This window comes from Buteo buteo, chromosome 18, assembly GCF_964188355.1.
Source record: "Buteo buteo chromosome 18, bButBut1.hap1.1, whole genome shotgun sequence".
Taxonomy (NCBI): Eukaryota; Metazoa; Chordata; class Aves; order Accipitriformes; family Accipitridae; genus Buteo; species Buteo buteo.
The window spans coordinates 15161311-15178153 of NC_134188.1; the positions used below are offsets into that span (position 1 = coordinate 15161311).

At 41.6% G+C, this 16843-nt stretch overlaps 1 protein-coding gene across 3 annotated transcripts; it reads right to left on the reverse strand.

Annotated features, from left to right (window-relative positions):
• Positions 1–4723: 4723 nt before the first annotated feature.
• Positions 4724–15448, reverse strand: BIRC2 (baculoviral IAP repeat containing 2). 3 transcript variants are annotated; one of them, XM_075050033.1, is made up of 10 exons: positions 15266–15448; positions 11513–13586; positions 11308–11407; positions 10039–10117; positions 9405–9453; positions 8128–8370; positions 6677–6931; positions 6483–6524; positions 6144–6247; positions 5493–5626 (listed from the first exon to the last, which is right to left on the reverse strand). In XM_075050033.1, exons 2-9 carry the CDS (start codon positions 12384–12386, stop codon positions 6165–6167), a joined length of 1725 nt encoding a protein of 574 aa, XP_074906134.1. In that variant the 5' UTR covers positions 12387–13586; positions 15266–15448; the 3' UTR covers positions 5493–5626; positions 6144–6164. The 3 variants fall into 3 exon arrangements, with proteins under 3 accessions (XP_074906132.1, XP_074906133.1, XP_074906134.1); XM_075050031.1 differs by lacking the exon at positions 6144–6247 and having other exon boundaries at positions 4724–5626; positions 15266–15446; XM_075050032.1 differs by lacking the exons at positions 6144–6247; positions 15266–15448 and adding an exon at positions 14782–14897 and having other exon boundaries at positions 4724–5626.
• Positions 15449–16843: the final 1395 nt, after the last annotated feature.

Sequence of the window (16843 nt, forward strand, 5' to 3'; positions counted from 1 at the left end):
GCAACCCCTCTAACTCATTTTTAATCCTCAAAATTCACGAGTTTGTGCTTCATATGAAAATCTATTTATTTCACTTAATACTACAGGCTTGGGAAGTCATCCAAAGGCTACAGAACATAGCCACCTTAGGTCAGGTATCATCATTTCTTTTGCCCTTCAAACATGGCAAGATCAACCATATGGCCACATCTCAGGACTCCAGCATAGCATCCTTGCTTTTCCCTCACAGGTCTGTCTTTCCTTTTTGCACAACTCTCCTTGAGCCTGTATTCTAGTACCAAATCATAGCCCTTCCAGCTTAATTTTTTGATGGAGCCCTGCATCAAAGGCTTCAAAGCAGTCCAGAAATGCTGCAGTGCTATGTTTTTTTATTAAAAAAAAGAACTATTAAAGCAAGATCATGTTACTGGGGTAATATTCAGTAACTTGAACATTATCCTTTTATAAATTTACTTTCATACCTTTCCTTTTTGTTCAGAGACTGTTAAAGCTCTTTTACATATTCATGCCACTCTGTTTTTGCCCTGAAAACATACATAGCATTCTTAGCATGCTTTATTGAAAAAGATACAAGCAACAAAATGACAATATTGCCAAAAGCAAAGTAGGACAGCATCGGAGACTGAAAATTGCCTAGATAACTCCAGAAGTTAAGAATTTAGCTGTGATATGGAAGCAGATAGAATGAGAATGGACCTGTACAGAATGTAAACACATTCTCTAGACAACACTGAAGGAGGCCCGATTGGTGTATGACTGAGATAGCAGTCTTAAAAAACAGAAACGTTAAATGAATTTAGGAATCTGAATTTGACAGTTCTCACAAACACCACAGACACAGGGACTGCCAATTCCTGGTGTTGATCCTGCAGTGTCTAAGCTTTAGCTTGCATTAGAATTTCACATTTGCTTTGCTATAAAAACACTACTTTGAAGACTGGATCAATGATTAGTTTAATCCCTCAGTGCCAGGTCATCCCTATACTTCAAAACATCCAATTCGGGAACTCTGAAAACTAAAATAAAAGGGAGTCCACGTTCTGGAGGCTAAGTGTCCTTTTAGAATACCAAGAGGAAATATATTCTCACTCTGATACTCAAAATTTTGATTTTGTCTATTGTTTGTTCTGACCTTTTCCACATCATGTCTAAAGCAGTTTAGAAACCAAGGTGTTGCACCTGGTCAGCACTGAGGTGATGGGTACTTCTAAACTGTTACAAGAAAAACTATGTAACATAATTTCTTTGACAGGGTTCATAAAGAAAAGTAACAAATGTCTGTACAAATGGGGCGCTTGGTTCTTTTGATAGTTGCATATATGACAATCTTTTCTAAAGACTTTATTCTTCCCTTAGAATTAACACTGTCTTCCACTGGGCAAATCACAACCCTAACTACTATCCTATACTCTGTAAGTACCAAGTATTTCACTTCTCTATCTGCCAAAAGTAGAGCATCAGTAAGTCAAGCTATACAGATCCAAAAGAAAGAGATCTTTGTTCTGACCACATCTACACCCTCTAACACACGAGCTTAGAAACCTTTGGCAAGTTCTCCAGCATTTCCCTAAAAAAATTTCACCCATCAAAAACTAAATGGGACAGCCACTGCTAGGATATTGCTTATTATGCACACAATTTCCTGCTATGTTCCAGTGTATTTTGATCTCTTCAAAGAGAAAAAAAAATAATTCGCCTGTTTCTGTTTTGAAAATAGCACAGCAGGATCTGCTGTTTGGAGTTCTGCTCTTCCTTGTGCAGGATGTATGCAATACCCCAGACTCTCAGGCTTGAAGGGTCCCATGCCAGCAGCCATCAGTGAGGAAGCTGGGCTGGAGCATCAGTAACCATTGTGATCAAACACTCAAGTTAAAAACAGAAACAAAGGGCTGGTGATTTATTATTGTCTCAGGAAGTTTACTCCCTGCACTAGTAAACTCTGGAGCAAGAGTGACAATTGCATGTTAAAGCAGTTGAACAGAAGAGATAATACCTTTTCATGTCCAGAATACACCTCCTGCCTGAACTCACATACCTGAGGCAGGTCACTTTAGGAATCACTAACAGCAAGAAAACTGAATTTGCAAGTTCAGTCCATCTGAAACATTAAACATGATACCACATACCTCAGCCTCACTACACTACAATTGCCACAGCACAGAATTAAAGGCAGATGAATACGCTGTTTACAATTTAATGTGCTTCTCTTCTGATGTCTTGTGAGGAATATAGCATGGCACTATGGAGTTACTAAACAACCACTAACTCTCTCAGTCACAAAAAGCAGCAATATAAAGATTTTTCTTTTATGTCATGCTAATGGAGCTCCTAGACACTTCATGTATGGCCATTCATTTCAGCATATAAGAGCAGTGCTCTGTTACAAAGACTGGTGGCAGTCTGACCACTTGTGGATACTAGGACTGCATGCTGTCTTCAATTTGAAGAGCGCTGGGCTTCCTGGTCAATGCTCAAAAGCAAACAGAAGAGAAAGATACACACTCAGTTAAAAAAAAAAGAGAACACACCAAAAAAAACCCCATGCATGAAACAAGAAAGCTTCATGGCACTTGCTTCACAAAACATAAAGCTGCTACTCGGGAAGCCACTGTATCTTGCAGTGTATCTCTCAAAGCAGTATGAGACACTGCAACTGCTGGAGGTTAGATCCTTTGCAGATATGATAAGCTTTATTCAAGTAAAGAAATTGCTCATTTATAGAAGCTGGAAACATTGCCTTCTATCTTCATCTTACAGCAAGTCTGACCACTGAACTCCAATGATACCAAAGTTCCCACCCTCTACACCCCATAAGCCGTGCAAACATGCTCTGCTAGCTCAACCTATGGACCTGGAACGCTGATGTCTGAGAAATTGAGCTGCTTGATCAGCAGAGCTGCACAGGAAGCTGGGGGCAGGGGGTGCTATTTATTGCTGTTTAACCCAGTCAATGCTCTGGAAAATGCTTTCAAAGAAGGAAGTGGACACAGAACAAAGTGTGAACATAGTCAGCTGGTTCACAAGTAACAGAAGTCACTTGATCCTCTCCGAACATAACACTATGCAGACAGTCTTCTCCATGGTTTAACATTTTGCTAGGGTTCTGTTTGCAACGTGCTACAGACAACTAGTTTTATTATAGCTTTCTTGAAACAGTACTGAGGAGAACGTAACTACTCACGTGTACAGCACTACAGATCAGGGCAACCACAATCGCTATAGTGGGGAGTAGTGGGAAGCCATAACCTAGATTAGTCTTCCTGCCAAAAGTAGGTCAAAGAATTTTACCTGATAGTTTCTAGATCAAGTTCTTCCACTTCTCAGAAAGCCATTCAGGTGCCTAGATGCAGGCAGCCAGTGCTGCTTGAAGTTGCCCAGGACATTCAAAACACTCACCAACCAGGGCTGGCACGTATGTTGCAGGTCCTGAGATATCCTCAGGCATCACAAATGACACTGAACACCTGAATCACTCTGTTTTTAAAGCCCTGTATATCCTGTCATCTGATCTATACAGAGTAACTGCAATGTTTGAAAAACTCTAACCCCATATGGTTTTAAAGAAAAATGCTTAAAAAGTCTGCCTCCTACAATGCTTTTCCCTATTCTCTTCCCTGTTCAGAAATAGGGCTTACCACACTCTTCAGGTGAGGCTGACCTCTCCAGTTCCCCCTGCAGACTCATCCTAATCTGTAGAAAGTATACTTCGTTCTAGTATTGCAATTTCTGGGTCTGAACATCAAATTTCAAGTGATGTGCTTTATTCCTTAACAAGCTGTCATAATCTTTGATAACTTTTTAAGTTGCTAGACAAGACAGAAGAGCCTTTAGAAACATTTCAAAACCAGAAAAGCAAGAGTATGTTAATCAAAGCTGTTTAAAACTACATGCTTTCATACATACGGGGTGGTCTCTTTTTAGAAGAGAGAACACATGTATAGCTAAAGCCACATACGAAGCAATGAAAGCCAGTTACATGCACACAGCTTGCAAACATTGGCATCCTAAAGCTTGAAGAAATGGCATTTTCATCTTACACTACAGAGTATAAGACACCAGAGTACTGTTAAAAACATCTTATTGCTGGCAGGTCTGAAGATTGAGAGGTCCACTCTTGGGAATTAAGATATGACTGAAGACAACTGACTTAATTAGAGCCAGATAAACTGACACCACTACTGCAGGATCTGTTGCCATTATGCTGGCAGTATTATTCCACTGTTTGACATGAAATCCTTGCAAAATACCTATAAACACTTCCCCTCTGTAGGCTATCTACTACTATGCAAGTCTAGGGATACAAAGCTAAAAGGTAGAGTCAACCACTAAGGAAATAGATGTCCCTAGACTACCAGCTTACAAAACAAGACCCAAGACTTCAGAGGTGGCTGGAAGATCCTACTATTTAATTGCACAATCACTATGAAGTTCAAAACACAGAAAAGTAGCTTTTAAATTTTAATCCCTGGCTATATTGTTGTACAACTACCCTCTGCCTCATCTCTAAGGTCATGAGGACCATTCCCGGCCAGGATTTCTATGCTTTGAAAAATCAAGACAGAAAGAATTATCAGATGCTGTTAGGGTTTGGGGCAAGGGGGCGGGGGTGGGTTTGTTTTTAAGTAAGGATAAAAATCTGAACCTCCTACTTTACCAGAGGGCATCACCAAGCAGCATAGAAGCTCACTTCCCTGTTCAAAAATGAAAGAAAGACACAGAATTAAGTTTTATTGTACTTTTGCAGGCAAACAAACCACCCTAAACTTTTGTCAGGACAAGACAGCACTCTAGTCACTGCAGTCTACAGAGAAAAGCCATCAATTGGAACAGATTAAACAAGCACTCATTTGAGAAGTAGAAATATTTTAATTCAGTCTTCATATAAACTATTATTAATACATATTACACAAGCATCTAGACATGAACAAAACTTAAAAAAAGTCCTGCTGTTCCTGCAACAGTTAACCTCTTTTCTCCTCAAGTCCACAAGAAAGCCAAAACAGAATCAAAACAGTAGCTGAAGTTAATTAATATTAATTACTAATAAACAGCAATCTTAATGTATTTCCTCACATCCACATGGAAGAAACTCACAAGAAGAGTTATGCCAAGCTCCATTTTAGGAGCTCTACCAGAAAGTTTTTTATTCAAAGTGACACAAGGGCATACTAGTGAAACTGCTTTCCTTACTCGGAAAGGAAAGCTACAAAAACTTCAGTGTAGTATTGAGTTAGTTTCATGAACAGAAATAGCCTTTGGCAAGGAAGACCTAGCATACTCATAATGATGATACGGTTTACTATTACACAACAGTGTTAGGTAGTTGATTAATCATCTTCTGTACCACAATTTTCCATTCTTAAGACACTGCTGGCTTAAACTTCAGCAGTTGGAGGATGACAGGAACAAAGACATTTTGCAAGTTTCCCTCTTTACGAAAGAAATGTACGAACTGTACCCTTTATTGTCCCCCTGCAAATAGGGCATTTTCTAAGGGACGGTGCGCATTCTTTGCATACCACTAAGTGACCACATGGAATAAAAACAATAGAAACTTCTTTGTCCATGCAAACTTTACATGTTCTTTCCTCTTGCAGTCTTCTTAGCTGCTCTTCCATAGGTAAACCTGGAAAAAATTATTTAACTTTTTAAGAATCCTGAATATATGTGCAGTCTAATTAGAATACAGCCATGTTCCATTTTACCCCTTATTTCCCTGCCTGTATTCACCAAATATAGATGGCAGTGAGAAAATAAGTACATTTTCCAGAGCTCAGAAAGTGGCATGCAAGAACTAGTTTGTATTTTCCACTTTTGTGAGATGACAAACAGCTCAGGGATTGGAGGCCAACTGTAGTTCTTAAGACCAACCAGTGTTTACATTTTAGCAAGTGTTCTACTTTTCTTGCTTGGATATTAGAAGCACAGAGCACAGCCTCACTGGTGATAGTGAGCTATATGCAGGCTTGTATACTTTTCTGCAGTCTATTAACATATTAAACTACAGGACTAAGAACAGAGCAAACTCAATCCCATGCCTGACAAGTTTTTACCTACCCAGCTGTTGGTCAAGCTAGATCTTAGGACACCTATAACCCACTCCAGAAAAGTAGAGGTGATGGCACCTGCTGTGAAATGCTAACCTGCTATTCACTGTCCAGTCTTTACCAAATGCCTGAATGAGAGCTTGTACGAGGATCAAGTCCAGCATGTGCTTGACTTGCCGAGCTCCAGAAAGCTCTGCCTCCTATGGTGCAAAAGTATGCATAAGGCACAGAATACATATAGCTTATAGCAGAGAGACTTGCTTGCAAGTCTGCACATGCACTTAACTTTTTCAGATAAGTCCACCTTACCAAAGCAGAATTAGGGAGAGGATAAAGCATAAAACCCATTTCTTAACCAAAGTAATTTTCTTTTTTATGATGTTAGCTATTTGCCCCACAATACCCTTTAAAGTAAGAAGGTAGAGTTTAAGGTACCTGAAACATCTTCTGTGGGAACATACTTCATGTTCTTCTCCACTAAAACAAGAGGAAAAAAAAATCCTAGTCATTTAACTAATCTATATTCAAACAGCATCTGATTTTTTTTTTTTTTTTTAATCTTTAGGTTGCTATGACAGCACTGGTTAGAATTCTATAAACTTACATCCTTAAAAAAAAGACAGACATACCAAATAAATCTTTGTACAGTACAGGGTCACAATCTCGTAGACAGTTTCTGAATATGCTGGCTGCTTCATTTCCTTTCACTAAAACTGTATCTATCAGTTCCCTTGCTTGCAATGGTGTCTGTGTCTTTTGCTTAATAACATCATGCTCAAGTTCTGTTATCACTTTAGCAGATAGTAAGCTCCCAAGGATTGGAAGTACACATGTTAAACGTTGGAATAAAGCCATTCGATTCTTCCGGATTAAGGACAAATCATCTGGAATGTAAAAGAGATTAGATGTTTGTTAAGAATACACTACTCCAAGTTAAATTTCTGCTTAACAATAATTGATACATTCTTTAAACTCTACTTGAAATGTTCACTTACTACACATCATTAATAAAGACCTCAGTAAGTTTTAGTGGTATTCACATCAAACACAGACTTAAGAAAACCACATACAAGCAGCTTCTGAGCTGAAGCCTTTTCACCAATGAAACCTCCTGCTCCCATCCCTAGGTTAAATTATCTGAGGGGATCTCGTCTAACTTCGCACTAGAAAGACTTACATTCTGTGCAGCATTGCAAAATATAAACAATGCCTCTGTATAATACCAATGCTAATTCACCAACAACCAACAGGTTAACTTTAGTCAGTGACAGGCAAAATTATGTCTGAGATGTAGACAGAATCAAGCTTTTCTAAGGTGTCCAACAGAATTATGTGCAAGAAAAGCAGAAGTACAGCACAGCCAGACACAGGTTTTTTTAAACAGTCTTTACAAACAACAAAAAGAATCATCCCCATTAAGATTTAATCAGTGAATCCACCTATGCTTTTTTGATAGAACATGCAAGTAGGAAAGAAGCAGTCTCATTGCAATTTATAATTGAGAAGTTTCATTACCGCTTCAGAGACTCAAAAATAGTAGGATTTTTTTAGGCTTCAAAGCTTACATGGTATTAAAACAATAGGAAATGTTAAAGACATCAAATAAACACTGTTAATAGCTGACCTACATGGCTGAGTCAGACACAGAAATGCAGACCTTTGGACATCTTACAGAATCTAAATTTGTAAAAGTTTATGGCCTCTTCTAGAAGGTAGATATGGTGGCTCACCAATTCAAGTAGCTTAAAGAGCAGGCAAATTTGGAAAATAAAATAACTCTACTAATTTTTTAACAGCAATATAAAGACATACAAATTTAAAAAAAAAAAAAATATGGCTTTGTTTCTGTGGAGAGAATCAGATGATTCAGAACCCTTGGCACCTCTATTAACCATCCTCCTGAAAGGGAATGAAACAATTCTCAGACTGCTAGTTCCATACAGATACCCTGACAAAGCTTTTACAAAAGCTGATCCTAATAGCAATTAAACTAAATCACTTAGTGAATAAAAACAATTATAAAAACTATACACAATACAAACCACTTCTGCTTTCACTTTTATTCATGCCTTATGCATACCTGATGCCGCTTCTTCAAATTGTCTCTCTTTCTCTTCTTCCCTCTTCTCATCTTCAGCAGTGAGCAGATCAGACACAAGATCATTAACAGTCTTGTAGTTTTCTCCAGTGGCCAAGATTTTACTTTGCACTGTTTGCTTTATTAGCCTTCTACTGAATCCCATCTCCAAGGCAGCTTTAACCACAGGTGTGTTCATCATGATGGCATCTTCTGAGTGACTCTCTCCAGGTTCAAAATGAATAACTAATCAAAGAGGAAAATCACCATGTATAATATAAAGAATAAAATACCTATACAACCCAGAAGTCAGACACATCAACATTACCTACACACATGCATATATACATGAATACGTAGCATTAAAAAGTTTCAGTGGTTAAATAGGCTTTTTTTTAAGTAGGTAGTTTTAAAAATGGAAGCCAGGTACTTAGATTCAATTGGATTGAATCCATGATAAACTTCAATCCATGTCAGGCCTTCACTAAAATCCAGGATAATCCAGAGAAACCACAGAGAATTCCATTGCATCTTAGTAGCTTTGTTTATACTTAGTCATTTCTAGCTTCAGCCTTGAAAAACATCTTGCGGGGGGAATCAAAATTCAGTTTATAGTACAAACAATTGCTCTATTCCAGCTCTTGATCAGTATTTTTCCATTCAACTTACTAAGCATCAGACACATGGTATTCTGACTCATTGTCCTAAGCCAGCAGGGGCTATGATAGCATAACCCACTCACCCTCTGGGAGGAGTTTATTTCCACCGTAACTAGAGTCCAGCTCAGAAAGACTTCACTTTATCAGTTCGTCCTACCCTCTCCTTGACCTGCTGCTCAACTCAAGAGCATTTACCTAGCTATGTGCCTACAAATGGAGTTGCATAACCGCGTAGTCATGACACCCTCTAGCAACTGTTCCACCAACTCCAATACCATAGGTCAATTTAACAAATGCCAAATTGACTTGTTTAACCCAACCATGAAACTAAAACCCACAGATACAGCAGATGCCAAGCATTCAAAAGGAAAAATCTTAGTCTGAGCTGCTAGCATGAAAAGAAGAAAAATGAAAGACAAGATCTCTTAAAGGTGCTTCCTTGAAGTTTGTTTGTCCACGTAATGTTGAAGCTATCTAAATTTTATCATTAGTTAGAAAATCCTTATAATATTGTTGTTTCCAAGAAAATCTAAGAATTGTTAAGCAAGTTAGCTTTGGATAGCCAATTACTAAGTTTGCAAAATGTTGAGGAAGTTTAAAAACATGCTTCAATATACATACTTGGGGGATCAATGTTTTCATCTACAGGAGTATCAGAGGTTGACAAGAGCTGTAGAACACAAGAGAACTACATTAGTATCAGAGTACTGCTTTTTCCCCTACATACCTTTCTAACACATTCTTCCCTCATCAACTACGCTAAGATTTTTTATCTGAATGGTATCGTTAAGTATTTTACATGGAGTTACACAAGTCTGCAGATTTGTGCAACTATATAATCAATATAAAGTTAGTGTTGACCATTTCCGTGAAGAAGTTTGGCTTACTCTTGCCTGAAGAGTTATGGGTAGAAATAATTCAGGCTGTCCATAACCGATTTCTGAAATAACAATTACTGATCTGCATTATTCACTGAAACATATATAATCACAGTTTCCCTCTCCTGACACAAAGGAGCTCACTGCTTCATAACACTTTCCATGAGTAATCTGTACTGGTTAAACTCTACTAGTCCAAGTCCATCAGCCATGGTTCAGCACTGGTTTCAGTTTTGCGCTCATGAAGAGCATTTATTATGTTAGAAACCTAGCAGAAATACACACAGAAATGAGGTAGAAGGATGGACTGAACTCCCCAAAAGAATGTAGCACTCTTCAACAAGGGAAAACCAAAGTTACAGAACAGTAAAGTTTACCTGTTCAAGAAGATGGGGGAACCTGGCCTGAATTTGACTTACAAACTCTCCTCCTTTTACACGAAGCAGATACTCACACCTGAAACATTGACAAAAATGTACTAAATTATACTGTCTACTTGCCAAAGGAAAAAAATGCAGAAGAATGAAGCAGTTTACAACGACACAGCATAACTTAAATACATATTTCTCTTCCTTCAGAAAGGAAAGTTCTCTTACTTGGAAGCTTGACATAGCCTAGTGTCTAGTGACACTTTGATAAAGCTTCTCCATGATGTTCAGCAGCTTTACATTCTGCTACCAATTCTAATCAAAATGGCATGTCATGAGAAATGACACCATGTCAGCATGAGTACAAAGTGCAGTGATAAACAGTTTCTATCTCTCATTGCACCATTCTTACCTCCTACTCAAATCATTCAAAATAAGTCAACAAAACTTAACACCACTATCAAAGCCAGATCTGCTTCACTAATGCAGAGTTATATCTCTTAAGTACATTTACTGACAGATATAACACAGAAGGAAACAAAGGTGTCATTTAATTTTACATACATCGTATAGTCCAACAGTAGCTGGTAAATTACCCCTGAAAGACTAGTTGGAGATTTATGATGTGAAGAATTATTATTAGCTTTTCTGAAATTAAGTGCAGCGATTTCTGTCATTAATGTAGGTGGCAATTTCCACAGGCACAGAGAGCAATTAGGTATGCAACTGTGATTTAATTATGGGGGACATTAAAAAGTTATTTCTGTCGGTTTTCCAATAGAGATATATTAAACAGCTGCTGAAACCTTCTTCACAAGCCTTTCCACACCTAAGAAACTAAACCGCATCAGCTGAAAAACTGGTTCAAGAGCATTTGGCATGTGCACAGAACTAGACCAAGGGAGTTAGATGTTCCTTCCACTTCATGTCTCAGCAGTTTTTGCTCTCCTCAGTCTGCTTTCTGACTGCTTCTCTTATATAAGTATGCTCATTAGCAATGCAGTCCCACTTGCTACAGGTGCTTTGGGGATGCACACAGCTTTTAATTATGAAATGGAAAGCATTAAATATCATGTTTGATGAAGAATTGTTTTAATTAAGGCCACCTTAGCACTTCAGAGCTTTTAGATAGAGGTCCATGAAATACATCCAAATGAAAGAGTGAATTTGTACATCACATGGTGAAGTTAAACAAAACTATCAAGTGCAGTACATATCTGCCAAAATCATAAGTATTTAAGGATGTGAACGAATTATGATAGAGATTGTGCAAGTTACCTTGGAAACCACTTTGCATGCTCAATCCATGGATCATCTCCAGATTCCCAGCACCTTAACCCACCATCACAGCAAAAACACTTGACATCATCGTTCCGGCCTTTAAAAAAAACACAAGCCAAATTATCTCGCAAACGTTCGCACAACTTAAAGTAAATGCTGACACAGAAGTATGAATAATACCAGATACTTCAGTTTTTCTTACCTACATAGTAAAAGCCAGCATCTGCAAGCTGTTCAGGCTGAACTGGAATTCTAGTTGGCCAATTTATGAATGTTTTAACACGGGCTTCATGGGTTTGCATGCTCACATTTGAAACATTGAAACTTGGCTGGTCTCGGGTAAGATTTTCCACAAAAGGGCAGTTCGGGAAGTGTCTCCGATGCTCTGACACGGCATTATCTTTTGGTTCCCAGTTACTCAGCTGGCCACCACAGGAGAAACAAGCAACTTTGTCTGCTGTCCCCAAGTAATAAAGTCCAGCCTTTGCCAGATCAGTAGGCGAGAGAAACGTCAGTGGCCATGAGTGAAAAGTGCGTAGTCTAGCATCTTCTGTACTCATAGAAGGATTGTGAAGTTTAGGTCTCAAGAACGAAAGGTCTTCAACTGCCCTAGTAGTTACTGGGTCTTGAGGAAAACTGGAAAAAGAGCCACTGAAATATCCAACTTGTTCTAAACTTGGAGAAAGGGCTATGGAATGTAGAGACGGTGAGGGAGTGTTTGCAACCAGAGGTGAAAAGGCGGAACGAGAGGACAGTCCGAGGTTGTTAACTGAAAGCATGTTTTGAACAAAACTGCAGCTAGAATACAGCTGCTTATGTTTTTCCATAGCATTATCTCCTGGTTGCCAGTTGTCCAATGTTAAGCCACAACTGAAGCACTTAACTTTATCTTGCACACCAGTGTAATAAAACCCAGCTCGGGCAAGACTCCGTTCTGACACCGGCACATTAATGGGGAAAGTAGAAAACGTCGACATTCTGTAGAGTTCACAGGATAAGTCATACTTCAGTTCACGACACAAAGCACCCTGCTTCATGATGCTAGCCAAGAAAGGGCTATTTTCCATTATGTTCATAATGGACTATTTTTGGAAGAATGGGACAAGTCTTCCTCTGGGAGGTAGTTGTGTGCATTAAAGGCAATTCGGAATAACCCCTGCCTCTACAAAAGTAAGAACCTGAAAATGAAATACTTTGAATGCATATGTGAATAGAATTAGCCTCATGATTAACAGCTTTTAAACATTTGGGAAGTTCTTCTACTTTAGCTTACACAACTGCTTTCAGTGCAAAAGCTGCCCCGTCCCTTTTTGACAATTGAAGAAAGCATGTCAAAAAGGACTTCCCCTTGAATCATACGGGCATTACACGCTTTCCTTGTACTGTATGTCTGGGAGAGCAGCATCAATTTGTCAGGCTAGTGGAGGTGGGATCCAGAGGGGAAAAACCTCAGATGGGTTTATCAAAATCCTTTGTCAATAAAGAAACTAAAATGGGGGCCAATTAAAATGCCATCATTTTTAACCAGAACATATGTTAAGTGATTAAGAACTATTTCACCCTAGACAGCTGATGAATATGCAGCTTATACACATGTAAAGACTTTAGTTTGTAAACCTCATTAGGAGGCTGAAAACAATGGTTTATCAAGCCCAAAAGGCATATGAAAAAAGAGCCCCTGAACTGACATTACTGAACTGATCTGGAATATTTGCTACTACTAGACTTCCAAAAAACCCTCAACTTCTGCATATTGTTGTAATAATTGTTAAGACTAAAGAAGTTAGCTTATACTCAACTTCACATGTATAGAATATTCAGCTACGAGATAAATCCTATACACTGTCTCTGACAAGGATGAACTGCCTTAATTAACAAGCCTGGAATAGCCTCAGGCTTTTCTGTCTATAACGTCAGCACAGACTGAACGGGGCATTACAGTTTTAACCTGGTGCCTTAGTTACAAGTATAGGGTTATCAAATTTAACATAAATTAATTGCCTTGTATGGGGACATTCTAATGCTTTATAATGTTGAATTGAGTTTTTTCTGTATTCCATGTTTATGGCATACAGAAACAAACAGAATCCTCAGATTAAAAAAAATTTTTTTTTGAAGCCTTAGTTTCTTTATTTGTGCACAGAACTACCTCCCAGAGTTCAGACTGAAGTCCCTTCTAAGGTGCCTACGCCTCCATATTGATACTGACTGTCCGCCAGAAGAAACTGTAAGTATCTATGGTTTCAATCATTTAATTCTTTTGGGCAGAACAAAACCTGCAGGGAAGAAAGAGAGGAGTGTTTCAAAATATACAAAAGGAGGTGCATGTAACATCTAGGCAAACAGAAACTACGCAAATAGAAACACTCAAATCTCAATGTAAGCTTTTTTGTAACATTAGCTAGGAAGTTTCAGGAAGTCAGCTTTACATACTGTCATATGGAGTAGATTTTACACACTTAACTTCCCTGTTACTCATACATATGCAAAACTGTTTAATCCACAAGCAGACCTTTTCTGGTAGGCAGATGAATCGGGCTGCTTGTTGGCAAGCTGTGTAACTAAAGGTAAGATCTTGTACTAAAGAAGTTGCATCCATTTAAACTGGTTTAAGCCTGCAGATTCTCAAAAAATGAAGGTCCAGTTTTATTGCACTAACCTAAATTAAGAGGACTGAATTTCTTATTTAGGTAAATCCAATGATACTTGAAGCAGAGGACATCAGCAAAACTGAACTTCATCAAAAATTTCAAGTAAAAGCAAAGACAAAGTTCAAAAGTTTTTGAATATACAGTTTTATATTTATACATATATAGCATTCTGGTTTACAGTATCAGTTCCTAAAAAGTTCTTCCAGGAAAGATTCAAAACAGATATATTTGTCATGATGACACAGCCCTAGAAAAATCACCTACTGGAAAACAGCAGAGCATTTCTTACTCATCTCAATAGCTCTCAGTAGATTTGTTCTTAATCTGGTCACACTATTACTACTACTAGCTTCTTAATCACTGAGGACACGAGTTACAAATGCCTTACACCAATCCACTTCTTTAACACAGGTAAGTGGGACTAAGCTATCAACATGCATGAACGATGCTAGTCCAAGAAGCTAAGCCAGTTTCCGTACTGGAAAAGGTCAGATACCTCAGAGTATATGCTAGAAATACCAGTGCAAACTGCGACCCTGATAATCCTAAAACATTTAGGATCACTTAAACCTGAGATCCTGCGGTCATTTTCTGCCAAATGCTCTTCTAATATTATCCTCCGCTATTGCCCTGAGTATCCTTGATTTCCTGAGTCATCCAACTGCTCTGAATCTCATGGGTTGTTTTTTTTTCCATTATCCTGCAGCGACACTAAGAAGTTATTTAAGCCCAGAGCAGTGAAATTTAAAGTACAGCAACCTCAAAACTCCATTTAATATCCTTCCGCTCTTGCGTTACAAACCAGGCAAAACAAGCTTACCTCCTAAGCACCCTTCGGCAAGTCTCGAGCACCGACATCCACCCAGCGGGGCCTGTGCCCGGTCGCACCACCTCAGCGACAGCCCCATGCCCGCCCCGTCCCCCCCCGGCACGGCAGGGCCTCGCTCGCCGCTCCTCCTCCCTCACGCTACCGCCGGTTGCGGTCCCGGGCCTCCCACAGGGCCCCAGCCCCGCTCCCCGAGCGGCGGCCACCCAGAGAGACCGGAGACCGCGGCCCGCGGCGGAGCGGGCCCCTCAGCCCGCCCCGCGTCCCCTCTGCCGCCGGCCGAGCCCAGCGGCCGCTGCCCGGCGCCGCGAGGCCGCTGACAGGCGCGGCCGCCCCCGACGCGACGCGCCGCCGCCCGCCTCAGCCGGGCGCAGAGACCCGACGCGCACCCCCGCAGCGGCGGCTGCTGCTGCTGCAGCAGCGCCCGCCCGGCAGGGCCCCGCCAGGCCGCGGCCCGGCCCCCGCTCCCGGTACTCACGGTCTCCGGCCGGACCCCCCGCAGCGGGCGGCCCCGGTGCGCGCCCCCGCCTATATGCGAAGCCTGGCAAGGGGGCGCAGGGGGAGAGGAACCCCCGCCCGGCACCGTTCCCGCCCGGGAAACTCCGACTGCGGGCGCCGCGCCGGGAAAGCCCCGGCGGCCCCCGGGCGCATGCGCAGCCTGAGGCGGAGGGTGGGCGGCGAACGGCACCTCCCCTTCCTTCCCTTCGTCCTTCCTCCCTCCCGCCGGGCCGGGTTGTCCCTCCCGGCCCTGGCGAGCGCCTTCGTGTGGCGGCGGCCGCGCTCCCCGGGGCGGTCCGTGCCCCTCAGCCCGGCGGGGGTGAGGGCAGCCGGCTCCTCCGCTCGGCCTCGCCGCCCTCCCGCTCACCCAAGTAGCTGCGCGGAGGGGCGGAGGGAGGCCCCGGCCCCGCCGGCGTCAGCAGGGACGTTAGGGACTTTCCTCCCGGCCGGGGAAACCCGCCGGGAGAGCGTGGTTCCCCGGCGGGCCGGCCCGGCCCAGGGCGGGGATTTCCAGCCCCGCGGGCCCGGCGCCGTGCGAGGCTGGCGGGCGGCCCGTGGTCCCCGCCGCCGGCAGGGGGAACGGGCGGAGGGGCGGCGGCCCAGGCCCGCGGCCTTGCCCAGGGGACCTCGCACAGGCGCTGAGGGGAGCAAGCACGGCCGCTGCAGAGACGGCCTTTTGGGGTGCCCGGGGTGGCAGCTGGGCCCTCGCTAGCAGCTAGCACTGCTCTCCCCACAGCAGTCGGCTACAGACACAGCCGGCTCGTACGGTTCTGCTGTCCTGAGGGGGTGGCGAGGAGGGGACTTGCTGCATACCCCGCGGTTGTAGCTTTTCTCCTGGACGCCAGCGTAAAACGCAGTTGCTTGGCCACATTTCCTAATATAGGCAGCTCTGCAGGCTGCAAGAGGGGAAACGGCGTGACTGATGAGGACTGCAGACATTGAGAGTCACGGGGGAAGAACAGGAGGAAGACAAAATAGAATATAAATTTCCACTGGAGGGGTTTAAAACAGTATCTCTGCATACAGAAATCTCAAAAACTTCCACGGCAGGTACCAGAACACTGACCGAAGCTCAAAATCTCCCAGCACGGTCATGGTCTGGCATTTCCTATGGAGAATCAGCAGATAAAGACAAAAAAAAAAAAAACATTTTGTGATGACAGATTGGTAGTAGGGTGTTTACACAAACGAGAACTGAAGAGTAGAAATAAAGGAACCATAACTGAACAGAGCTTTATGACGCTAGCGGGTAATTTTCTGTAACAGTTCCAGTAAGATGAATTTGCAAGAGACTTATTCATATCTTTTCTAAAACTGTTTCATATTTCCTGTCATATGTGATGACATTTATCATACATAACAATACTATCTGTCAAATTTCAAGCATCTAGCTGTGGTGACAGCTAGTGTATAGTATAGCTACTACTGTAACACCATTTAACTTTGCATGATTATAGAAACGTTTGCTGTTTCAGCAGCTCACAAAAAAAAAGGTTTAAAACTCCTTTTAAAAGTTTAAAATGGTTATCACATCACTGTGTCATTTTAAGGAAGCTGC

Bases quoted from the DNA above. Each gene is read 5' to 3' on its own strand.
- BIRC2 (XM_075050031.1), bottom strand. From the start codon at position 12,386: ATGAACATAATGGAAAATAGCCCTTTCTTGGCTAGCATCATGAAGCAG. The intron at 10,118-11,307 runs GTAACTTGCACA...TCAATGTTTCAG, and splicing joins CATGCAAAGTGGTTTCCAAG to GTGTGAGTATCTGCTTCGTG. The intron at 9,454-10,038 runs GTAAACTTTACT...TGTGTTCTACAG, and splicing joins TCCCCCATCTTCTTGAACAG to CTCTTGTCAACCTCTGATAC.